General features: G+C 42.4%; 1 protein-coding gene across 3 annotated transcripts in view; it reads left to right on the top strand.

The window, feature by feature from the left end:
- The window catches only part of SNTG2 (syntrophin gamma 2), a gene marked incomplete at both ends in the record, with an annotated part of 203545 nt that extends 195919 nt beyond the window's left edge, over window positions 1-7626 (top strand). For all 3 annotated transcript variants that reach the window (XM_080910387.1, XM_080910389.1, XM_080910388.1), the window contains one exon: window positions 7495-7626. In XM_080910387.1, coding sequence (XP_080766513.1) covers window positions 7495-7626 — 132 coding nt within the window. The remainder of the gene's footprint in view (window positions 1-7494) is intronic.
- Between the last annotated feature and the right edge of the window lie 5249 nt (window positions 7627-12875).

Genomic DNA, 12875 nt, shown 5'->3' with positions numbered 1-12875 from the left:
CAAGTGTGTGTGCATGCCCCTCTAAAAAGGGAAATGGATGCTATCCTATTGTCCTCACTGGGACAGGAAGAAAACCTCAAAGGCTGCACTGGGCAGCTTTGCAGAGGCTGATGATACTCCACGTGGCAAAGCACATCCTGGTGTGAGCCAGTGCCAGCTTCGTGCATTGGAAATTATTTGTGCATCAGAATAACATGAAGGCATCTTCCCAGGGCATCACCAGCAAGACTTAACCCTTCCACATTAAATTAAAAATGAGGGAAACTCTATACTGTCCATAAAGATATTGACCTTGGTTGAATAAAATGTGTAGGGTTATTTATCTTTGTCAGAACATGGAAATTTCCAAATAAAAAATTTACTAGCACAGAAAAAAAAAGTGAAACCACACAGGTGTTCTTCATTCCCAGCTTCTTTTGCTCTCGGTATGTGTGTGATACCCTGGAGCCAGTGCAAATTACAAAAGCCGTATTAGTTAAAACAGCTTTGCCAAAAGTTCTCGTCCATCTTAACATATGTGGAAACACCAAATGTGACAGAATCAAGGTTACTTGGAGAAGTCACGTTTGTCTTAAAAAAAAAAATTAATAAACCCTGCCAATGTCAATGAAATGCATTAATTTGTAATTCTCTTATTTACTAAAGGAAAAAGACTGGGAATGTGAGCCTGAGGTGCTTGAGAAATGGCTTGGTGGTGAAAAGCACAGAGTGCTCTTATAGATGAACCAAGGTCCATTTACAGTGCCCATGCCTTGCAGCTTGCAATGCCTATAGCCCAATTCCAGGAGATTTGATGCCATGTTTTGGCTTCCATTGGCACCTACAGTCACATATACATATCCGGCACATACATATAACCATTCACATATTTTTTAATTAAAATGGATCCTTCCTTGAAAAAAGGAATGTGAATCAGAGAAAACATATGATTCCATCACCAAACACAGATCACGGCCTAGAGACAGATTACAATGCCAATTTTGAAGGTGACAGCAAACATTTCAGAATAGATGCCTTCAAAACCTGCCAAATACTATGGTGGTTTGAATAAGTATGGCACCAATGGCCATATATTTGAACACTTAGTCACCAGCGAGTTGAACTATTTGAAAGAATTAGAGGGATTAAGTGGTATGGCCCTTTTGGAGGCAGTGTGTCACTGGGGGGTGAACTTTGAGGGTTCAAAAGCCCATGCCAGACCCAGTCTCTCTGCCTCTGTGCAGATGAGGATATAAAGGTCTGGGCTATTTTCTAGTGCCATGCATGCTGCCATGATGGTATGAACTAAGCCTTTGAAACTGTAGGAAAGCCTACAGTTAAATGCCCTCTTTTATAAGGGCTGCCTTGGTCATGGTGTTTCTTCAAGCAGTAGATCAGGGACTAAGACAGACATGAACCTGCTAGAAGAGATGACAGGGTTTCTATTTCCAGAAGGCATGCTTCTACCCATCCCTGACCCAGTGGCTTCCAGAAGTCACAGATAACACCTGCTTGAGTTGAATCTGAGATGTCCTCCAGGTGTGTCTGAACTTTTGGTCCACGGCTGCTATTGCTGATTTTGGAAGTTGTGGAAACTTTAGCACCAGGCTCCGGCTAGCGAGCCTCAGCTGTCTGAGATATATATCTTGAAGGTTATTTATCTGCTTCTTGTTCTGGCTTGCGGTCTCTGTGCCTTGATCTGTAAAGATTCGAGGAGCTGCCAGCACGTGCTTCACACACTCCCACTACCATGAGCAGCTCCCACCTGGTGCTGATCGTGATGAACGGCAATCTCTTGAAATCTTGACCCAAAGTAAAATTTCCTCCGGTAAATTCCTTAAGTCAGATACTTTGCCATAATGATTTTAGAAGTGATGAGTTTAACACTGAAACCAGTGCATCTATGTTTCCTCCAGTGTTTGCCATTCAAGTTCGTGATCATCCTAACATTTGCTAAAGGGAAGCAGTTGATGTCTTCTTATTGTCCTATCTGAATAGCCAATATAACCATTCTTCTTCCTTGGGGTCATCACTGCGCAGAGTAAGGGTCACTGTGGTGCCAACACAGTTGATATAACCACAGAGGGCCCCGAAATGACTAGCAGCCTGCAGTGTATACAGTGTGTATACACTGGGCAGAAGGATGTCAGCATCCCAGCTTAGAAGACAGGAGACAGTGTGTGGCCCCCCAAGCCACACAAATCAGTGTAGCTTAAAACTTAGAAATTTCTGACTTCTGGAAATTTTGAGTATTTTCATGTTTCAGTGAACCACATGTTGGGAAAGTGAAACCACTGTTTACCTGATGCAAGTAAGTTCCAAATAGAATGAGAAGAGGCAGCTCCTCTGAGGAGAGCAGTGTGTTCTCACACTCTCCATTAGTCCCCTCCAGCTCCATACTGACTATACCAAGAGTTGATCTCCCCTTCTTCTCCTGCTCCTTCCTTTCAGTCTCTCTCTGTCTCTCCATTTCTGTCTCACTCTGTCTTTGTGTCTCTGTGTTTCTGTCTATATCTATCTCTCTGTCTGTCTCTCTCTCTCCTCTCTCTCTCTCTCTCTCTCTCTCTCTCTCTCTCTCTCTCTCTCTCTCACACACACACACACACACACACACACACACACACACACACACACTGGTTGCTTCACAATTTCTGGAGAACACAGGTACAGTCCTGATTCATTGGGGATTTATTATCCAGGTTGTACCAAGAAGAACAAAGCTAGCCCTGCATCTACCTGCACCCTTCAAAGCTGACATTGCCTTCCCTTCTACCCTAAGTCAAGCCCCCACTGACTCTTGTCCTTTTCTTGGAAGAAATTTCTTTCCACAGGCCTTTTATGTCTCATGCTAGACAGGTGTCCTAGCCCCACTGACATGCCTCTGCCTCCTGCACACCCTCCATCCATAGCTCCCTAGACTTCCTGAAAGGTTGTTTTTAGAGTGGTGTTAGTGCTGTGCTCTGTGCTATGACCTTAACGAATCTCTCAGAACCTACTCAGCATAGTTTCTCCCCAATGATACCCATGCACTGACCCATAGCTACCATCTGCTTTTTGCTTTTGCTTCTGCCCCTTTCTGGACTGTCTCTATCCACCACCCCTGCACAAATGCAAAGATGCTTTATTCACAAGGGAAGAAGGAACCATCAAACAAAATTACCTTCTCCCCTCCATTCCTTGATACCTTCAGTGTGGTGTTACTGGCCATGTTCATCCAGCGTGAGGGCAGCTGACTCATCTGAATGTCCCTCCGTCAACACTGCCCACCTGTCCACCAAGACAGCTGCAGAATAGGGAAGTTGAAAAAGGCTGGGATCCTGTACTTCAGGGAAACTCAGGAATCCTGGTGATGAAGGATTGTTTGAGGTAAAGCTTATTCTCAAACAGCTTGCAACATAATGACACTATTGTACCAAGTTCCTAAAACTCTAGCAGGGACACAGGAAAGTCCTATGAGGCTTCAAGTGACATTTCTGCAACAAATTGTCCTTGTCACTTTGAAAGGTTGTTTGGAACTCCGTTTTATCATTTTAAAACTGGAATGGTGGTCTCTGACCTTTATCTTACTTTACATTGTAATTTTGAGGTGAGTCGATGTTATTGATTTGACAAAGCTGTGTTGATAGAGGGATAATAGACATCTCACACTGATGATGCTCCGATGACAGTCCCCTGATCCCTGTCCTCAGTCTTAATTAATTACACAGGGATGCTACAGGAGCTGCTATGAGGTTACAGGTAGGGAAATTACCCAGTGTCCTGGTTGCTCAGCTCAGCCATTTACTATATCTGATCAAAACTGAACCAGATTCATGTAGAAAATGGACTAGCCATGTGACAAGCAATTAGTAATTTAAAGACAATCATGGGAGGAGTGTTGACACTAAAGCTAGTAGCAAAAGTTAAAAACATTGGAAGGCTATTGGCACTGGCCTACTCACGACCGGACTCCCCACCCTGTATATATGGAGGACCCAGAATCTGAATTGCAGGGTGAGATCTCTGTGTCACAGACATTAGCCATGAACTCCACTCCATCCTGGCCTGGCACAGGTGAGCAGAAACTGGGTCACTGGTCAGGGCTCCTTTCTAGATTCGAATTCTTTGTTACTCAGACCTGAACTGAGGCTCTACTGACAACAAGCATGATTAAATGTAGAAACACCGCATACATATTAGCAGTATAACACACCGAGACTCAGGTTTATCATCCTCACCTGGGCTTCTCCTGGCTCCACTGCACTTGTGGCTGAAGACCCCCATCCTCAAAATGTCAAATGTGTTTGAAAAAGCTAGCACATGCATCACTCCTAGACTAGACGGCTCAGCTGGCATGAGAAAGGGGCAGCGACAGTCTATACTTACAGATATGGCTTTCTTGGCTTTTCTCCAAACTTGTTTTAAAAACAATTATCTTTATTATATATACCTCAGGCAAAGTTGGAAAAGGTGGCTGTATCCCTGCTGTATGACTTCCTACTGGAGTGTACAGATTCCCTATCTCAGTGGGTGGGACTTTTAGCTTACCCTCACCTGTGACAAATGTTTAAAGGGCCAGTGGGGAGTGTCAGGCACAGAGACAACACTGGAATCACTATGAATGTCCTGTCCCAACCATGTCTTTGGCTCACAACTCTTCCAAAGGGGTAGTTCAGGATGGCCCTGCTGGCAGTGTCTGCTTAAGATATAAGCAGAGCATCAGGTACCATGACTTGACCCTTGCCCAAACGAAGGATGCTCTGTATCTGGATCAAGACTGATTCCTGCTTCAGAAGCTCACACTCAATTCCTGCATAAGGAAACTCTTGGCTATGATTTTGCATGTAGTGACACTCTGTGGTAGATAGTCTTTTCCTTTTTTTTTTTTCAATGTGGCTTCAAATTACCATGCCGGGAAATACCAAGGCTGCTTTGAGATGTGTATCTCAATGCCAGTAGCCATCTGGCTGCTTCTTCCAGAGTGCCAGGCTGTTACTAAGTGAACTGTAGAAATTTGTAAAGCAATTTTCAGCCTTTGTACGTAAATCACAGCTGTGGAATCATACTGTGGGGTTTGTGACTTTTTCGTTCCACTTATCTCCCCGAGAAGGTGATGATGATCAGGAACATATACAGATTGAAGTAGTTTTGGTAAGCTTGCAAGAATGTTGTGCTTGTTCAAGAATGTTCTTTGGACTTCCTCTCTTATGGAGAAAAATCATAAGTGATAAAACATCCTGACTATCATCTCATGGTGTACAAAAAAGACACAAGGATGAGTTGACACCCAGAAAAGCAGCTAGGTAACTCAACTCATAGATTCAACATACAACTAGGATGGGGTGCCCATGTAGCAAGTGTAGAGTTCCACTATGAAATCCCTTTAGCAGTATAAAGAAAACCCCAAGGATCTGCAACATCTTGTTCTTTACCTATACAAAAAATAAACAAACAGAAAAAAAAAAAAACAAAGTAATTCTTTTATGCAGGTAAAATCAAGGTTAATCTTCACCTGCATGCAAAGCAGGATCTTATATTGGCAAGAAGAAAAGACAACTTTTGGTTCACAGGTATTAGAAGGTAGAACATAGCTTCTAAGTGCAAGGAACCCCATACCTGTGTCCTCTCTCTGTGTGTCTCTCGGTCTCTCTCTGTCTCTCTCTATCTCTCTGTCTCTGTCTGTCTCTCTCTCTCCCCCCTTCCCTCTCTTGCTCCCTCCCTCCCTTCTCCTCTCCTTCCCTCTCCTTCCCTCTCCCTCTTCCCCTCCCCGTCCCCCTCACTTCCTCTCCCTCCTTCTCTCTCTCCCACTCTGGCCTGGAATGACTTTGTGGGATTCATTTTCCATCTGGCTCACACTTTCCATGTACCAGCAGCTCAACTTCCTTGTCATTTCAAAGTGAATTCCCCTGTCCCCTCTCCTGGGTCACCCTTCCCTGGTACTCTGGTTGGTTCAGGGTCCTGAGCACCAGTACAGGAGCAGTTTCTGAAAGGAATGGACTAAAGACAAGAGAGGCATAAGGGTGGGGCTTCTGTAAAAGAAGTTAGAAGCTCGATTTGCAGTATGATATCCTTCTCTTAGGAAGAGAAGCACCTTAGTGCAAGCATCAGTGTCCAGAAGGATGTTAGCACCTCTGATGAGCTGCCTTCTTTCCTGAAGGCAGGTGTGCTGACTTTCCATTCCAGTGGTTTCATCTGGTCAGCTTCAAAGAGTAGAACTGAGGGACTGACACGCCTGAGCAGACTGTTCTCCTGAAAATGATGGTGCTTTCTCTGTGCTCTTGTCTCGGCACTTTAGAATATGATAGATTGTTGCTCAAATTTAGTAAATGGGATGTCAATGAATGAACAGTCACCTTAAGAGGAAGTGTGCTGTTCTTTCCCATATTGGAAATTCACCATATTGAAACAGCATAGAGTAGAAAACAAACAAACAACATCACCCCCCCAAAAAAAAATATGAGTAATGTACTGAAATCACCGTTTCTATCTGTTGGATGAATGGCAGGGCGGGGTGGACATGTACCCCATACACTAAGATTGCTTTTCTCTATAACAGCATGACACGTGAGGACTTCAACTTGTATGTAGCCTTGCAGGTTCATTGCCAATTTTGTTGGTTGGGACTGGGAACTTTGTGTGGGTAATTATGTAGAGGAGTGAATAAACTCAGAGACCAGTGAGATGGCTCAGAACCCATCTGAATTTGATCTCAGAAGTCATGGTAGAAGAAGAGAAATAACTCCACCAAGTGTACTCTGATCCCTACATGTGTGGCACTCACAAAATTATTATTTTATTATTATTATTATTATTATTATGACTTTTAAAATAATTATAACAGCTAACATAGGTTTTATTCTTCAACATTAGTCTTTGAGAGCTGTAAGGTGGAGAAGTAAGGACCCATGAATTTAAGGTGCTTTTTAAACCATAAATTTAACGAGAGCACCACAAGCTAAAGAACCTTATTCTTGAGCATCATTTCTTTCTTTTGTTGACATGACAACTGGATGTGGAGGAACCAATGTCTCTCCCTCTATGTGCTGTCCACACAGCAGGACTCTGGTTACCCTTCTAAAAATGCTCATTACAAGCCACACATGGAAGAATATATACATGCAACCAGGGTAAGCAAACAGCCAGCCCCACCACCACAGGATTCTGATGCCAGCGTCATCGATAGCCCTGGCATTTTTGCCTGTGGTGAAGACAGCCAGTGACTCTGATCTTCAGGGCTAAGACCTATTACAAACTAAGGAGGAATGCTGAATAAAGGGTACACATCTCACCCTGTATAGAGATTAAGGAAACCCAGCCTATATTGTCTGAGTACCAATACAAACAACAGTATAGCCATCTTTGTGAATAGATGTTGATTGTACTGCATTGCCTTTATTTTATATTAAAGTACCTGTTTTACTATGTACTTGTACTTACTTGGAGAACAAGTCTTACAGTACACAAAGAACCGAGTTTTCTGAAAGTTGCCTTACAGCATCTTCCTAGTGACCACAGTCCTGTCTTGTTTCCCCTCAGGAGCTGGAGTTCCAGGATTTGACAGCGGTCCTTCATTGCATCCACTCCTTCATTGCTGCCAAGGTGGCCTCCCTGGACCCTGTGTTCATGGACAGCCAGAGCATGGCAAGAAGATACATGTGCAGCAGCTAAAACAAGTCTGTAGAGTGCTGCAGGCAATTAAATTATTTTCTTAAGAAACAAACCTTTCCTGCACAATGTTGCAACTTTGTGTGGTTTTATAATGAGCCTATAGTTGTGATACCAATAAAGACATCACTAGTTTCACAGATGGGTCAGACTGTTGAATCTGACAATGGGGTATCAATCTGACCAGGCACGGAGGTGGTAGGAACTCAGGGTCCTCTGACACCATCCCATCCCAGCCTGTCTCAAACAGCCAGTGATGTAATACCACAGTCTACTGCTTGCATTCTTGAAATCCAAATTTTATTTTTGCAAAGTTCCAAGTAGGAGAGTCAGAAGCCACCATGTCTTCTTTCTTAGGAGAAATGGGCTCCCTACATGCCTGCAGTTACCAAACTCTCCCTTTGTCATGGGTGGGACTGGCATTTGGGTTGTGAGATGAATAGGGTGATAAATGAATAGAGAGATGAGGGAATTTGAATTATTTAGTTTTATATTAAATGCTTACATGTTTATTATGCAATTAAATTATATATCATTTAAATGTGAATTCTATTTTTTCCTAATTAATCAAATATAGCACATGCTTTGGTTTCCTTGTCTTTCATATTGTTTATAACTTCTAATCTGTGACTTTTCTATTTTTCTTATTAAAAACAATTTAATGGAATTCTTGAGTTTCCTTTCAGAAATTCAGGCTGTGGTTAGGAAAAGATGTGACCATATTCTCAGCTGTCAAGGCTTCTAGAAAAGGGTGACACCAACCATCTGACTTCAGAGCATAGCCACCTAAGGAAACACAGGGGCCCTGTGAAAAGCAGAGAGAAACACCATTTGGGGGCTAGCTATCCTTTGGATCTTGAAGCAATGAAGGGCTTGGCAATCAGCCATAGCTCATTGACTAACATCCATCCATGTTTAGCTGGGAGGAAGGATATAGTTTTAGCCTATCACACATAGTTTGTGCTTCTGTTGTTGAAATTGCAGCCTCCTTCTTACAGTGTTTCTCCATCATATATGTAGAATATGTGTTATACATGACGTCCCTCTGAACACTTGGGGTTCACCTCAGACTCTAGCAGGAATGGAGTGGTCCTCCTGTTCTACCCTAGACTGTCTATGTGGAGCTTGGTTCTCATGTTTCTACTCAGACTTCCTGTTAGCTGACTGTAGCAACAGGAGGTGAAGAGTTCTGTGAACACTCAGAGGGGAAAAAGAGAGAATGAAAACCTCTCTATCCAGATCCTCTTTGGGGATATATACACTGATCTTCAAATTAAACAGATTTTTCTTTATTAAAAAAACAAAACAAAAAATGAAACAAACTCAAAATTGGAAGGTGTTCTGGACTAGAGTTGAGGAAATGGGGAAATTTTTCATTTGTTTCTATGAAAAAGCTCAGTATTCAATATGGAACTTACTGGATACCAGAGAAGGTGACAACGTTTCCCCAGACGATTAAACCCTAAAGTTTATTTTCACATGCCTTGTGAATACACAGCTCTTTCTGGAGGATGCACATTTTAAAAATAGCCAGATGCTCAGTGCCTTCTATACACTACCCAGGCACCAAGTATTACAGCCTGAAATGGCTGTGGGCCATTTTAAGCCCAGGCTTCTCCAGGTGCTCAACCCTTCACCCTTTTCATCCAAACCATTCTCAGGACAGGATACCTCAAGGATCTGAGCACCTGATCCTGGGTCAGATGTTTATTTTCTTTTGAGTTATCTATCTACTTTTAAGACTATCTCATTCTCTATTTCTATTAGAAAATGATCAAAACTGGCTGTGATCTCTGTAGAGGCCATTTGTGGGGTCTTGCAGCTCGCAGGTCACTGAGGTACAGGTATTCTGTCTTGGGCTCTCACAACCAGGAAGAAGACACTGAGGCTTATGAGGCTCAGTGAGACTACAATGAGCCAAGCCAGTGTCCTCAGTGCCCACTACTTCCCACTTGGTGTCTTAGTTCTACCAAGCAACCCGTAGACTCTGAGCTGATAGGGGTGTTCATCTTATGAACATGAGCATCCATGTGTGATATCTCTCATTATAAACACGAACATTCATACATGTTATGTCTTCGTTTGAATACTAAGGGCAGAAAGCTTTCTACTGGCCAAGTGTGAGTAAATGGGGAAGAGTCTCATTTCGGAAATTATTTTATTCCAAAATATCAACCGTCTTTTAATTAACAATTCAAATATGGGTAGAATATTATTCCAAGTAGATAATGTGCATTGGTTAAAGTTACTTGGTCATTGTTCATCTTGATATTTTATTCACAACCTTTATAAGGAGACTAGAAATACCAGTGACCCTAAGAGGCAAAGAGAAAAAAAATGAGGTTAAAAGAAATTTATTGTATGTGTCATGAGGTAGCACTCCAAGCCTTCCGTGTGTCTTGCCTTCAGAATGGGTTTGAGTAGCTCATGCATAGCATCTTAGATTTTAGACATGATTGGATCCTGTTACCAAGGGGAAAAAAACAAGAATCCCAAGGAACCCCTTTTTTTTTTTTTTTTTTTTTTTAGCAGCTTTGATTGGTATTTTATTTCTACTTTACAAGTTCCACATAATAGACAAAGGCTTTTTGAAAGCATTGTTATTTTTGCTGAAAACAATCATATAATCATTTTAAACAACATAAATGTATACACACATGACTGAGGTTTCTGCAGCCTACAAACACCTCTTTGGGTTTAAAAAGGAAAAAGGCAATACACTGACAATTCAACTGTAACTCTTAAGAAAAACATTGGTTTTCTTACCAAACATGAGTGTTCTGTACAGGGACCTATCAACCAAGACAGCAATGAGTTCAAGCCAAGGGGAGCCAGAAGCAGCTCCCACACCAGTTCAGAAGACCCTCCCAAACCCATCACCTCCTCAAAGTGCTCCTCATCCTCACCATAGGAAGACAGCAGCCGCCCCCAGAGAAAACAGGAGCAGCAGATACAGTTGTTATAATGTCCGAATGTCTTCCGCAGTATTTCACACCCAGCATCTCAGGAACATGTCCATGCAGCATGCGAATCATTCTTTACACTGCACCCTTCGTTTCTCGAGCGAGGGAACCAGGCCTTCCTAATTCACTTTAGGTGCCTAGGATAACAAAGTATTTCACCAGAAGGGGTGTAAGCAATGCTATCTGATAGGAGCACGAATAAGAAAAGAACCCCATCTTTTATAAAAAAAAATTAGTTGAGACATAATTTCACAGTAACACTATGATCTCCAGCCAATGAATAAAAATGGGGCTTCAAAAACTGTAAGCTAGATTTTTAAAAGAAATAAATATATAAGTGTCATAGTTATTTTTGAAACCCCTGACACTTTTGGTGACCCTGATGCTTAGCATATTGGGGTTAAATTTTAGTAAGAACGGAATGCCTAGCAAATAGTTTTTAACACTGGAAATTTTACAGGGAGTAGGAAACACTCAGGATGAGCCCCAAGGCCCTTGCACATGCTAGAAAAACACTCTACGCCTGAGCAGATCATCAGCTCTCCATTTGCTTCTTATTTTGAGACAAGCCTTTTGGGGTTACCCTTCTGCACTGTGTGTATTCAGAAGCTAAGTTCTGTGCCCCTGGCCAGACTGCACCCTGATCTTGGGGTACTGTATTAACCAATGTTTTGTAAAAAATGTTTCCCGATAGTCCCTGATTGGTTACTAAAAGGCTGGACCCTATGACTGGACAGGAAGACAGAACCTGGGATGGAGTAGGAGGTTTCAAAGGAGACCATGAGGAGAGGGAGAGTGGAGCGGAGCGTGAAGAAGGAGGCTGCCATAAGGCAGGATGGACCATAAGCATGTGGCCAAGTATACTGGCTGGTTTTGTATCAACTTGACACAAGCTGGAGTTTTCACAGAAAAAGGAGCCTCAGTTGAGGAAATGCCTCCATGAGATCCAGCTGTAAGGCATGTTCTCAACTAGTGATCAAGGGGGAGGGCCCAGCTCATTGTAGGTGGTGCCATCCCTGGGCTGGTAGACATGGGTTCTATAAGAAAGCAGGCTGAGCAAGCCAGGGGAAGCAAGCCAGTAAGTAACATCCCTCCATGGCCTCTTCATCAGCTCCTGCATCCTGACCTGCTTGAGTTCCAGTCCTGACTTTCTCTGGTGATGAACAGTCATATGGAAGTGTAAGCTGAATAAACCCTCTTCCTCCCCAACTTGCTTCTTGGTCATGATATTTTGTGCAGGAATAGAAACCCTGACTAAGACACCAAGAGAAGCTCATCCTGAAGACACACATGAACAGAGCAAGTCAGGTGAGACTCAAACAGCAAGTAACATGGGGCCTGTGACTGGGATGTCGGTTCGAATAGCCCAGAGCTGCCCATTCTAGGCTTAGAGCTTGTTAATCAAAATACCACATTTCTATGTCTTTTATTTGGGAGCTATACACGCTAGAGTAGAGCAAAAACCCTAGACAAAAATTACTTCAACACAAGCCCCACCAACTTTCCCAGGTTGGCCTTGAACTCACTATGCAGTCCTTGTTGGCTATTATGCTCTTCTTACCTCAACTTCCCAAACAGCTGAGATTACAGTCCTGTGCTATCAGACATGACTTAGAGACAGACTTTTAAAGATATACATGAATTTACTTTCCTCTAGTGATCTGAACTTAGTGACCTCCGAGTATATCTTGAAAATTCTGGCAAGTCACTCAGAGTCTTCTTTAGTATTGATTTTAACTGTTGTTTGGATATTTGACCATTCAATTAATAACTTGCCACGATCCTTGAGTTCTGATACTTGTTCTGACACACAGTTTCAGTGCTTAAACTTCCTGAGCTTGCCTTCTAGGTATCTTGGCCTGCTTATATTCTCCCTCTCCCCCCACCCCAACCTACCACCTGCCTCCCACCCCCACCTCTGCTCCTTTCCAGTTTTCTTCATAGGGTTGTTTTGGTGAACCAGAACTTTTTAGCCTATCTGAAGCATGAAGTCTCTTCCATCTCCTTCAACTGCCATGGCTAGTTCTAGTTGTTATGGTTCAGTTGCTATAGCCTAATTCTGAAGACTTAGTGTGCTTTGCTCTAAGGCTCTTCAGACTTCCAGAGTTTCTGTTGAAAAATCATCTGATTGGTTTTCCTTTATATGTGTAACTTTTTTCTCTTGCATCTTTCAATATATTTTCTTTGTTCTGTATACTTATGTATAAGTAAGCACATACTTATACTATGTTCTGTATACATATATGATATGTATATACATGTGTATACATGATATATACATATGTATGA

This window comes from Micromys minutus (genome assembly GCF_963924665.1).
Source record: "Micromys minutus genome assembly, chromosome: 1".
Lineage (NCBI taxonomy): Eukaryota > Metazoa > Chordata > Mammalia > Rodentia > Muridae > Micromys > Micromys minutus.
The sequence above is the reverse complement of the archived record's forward strand: the minus strand, read 5'-3'. Positions and strand labels throughout refer to the sequence as shown.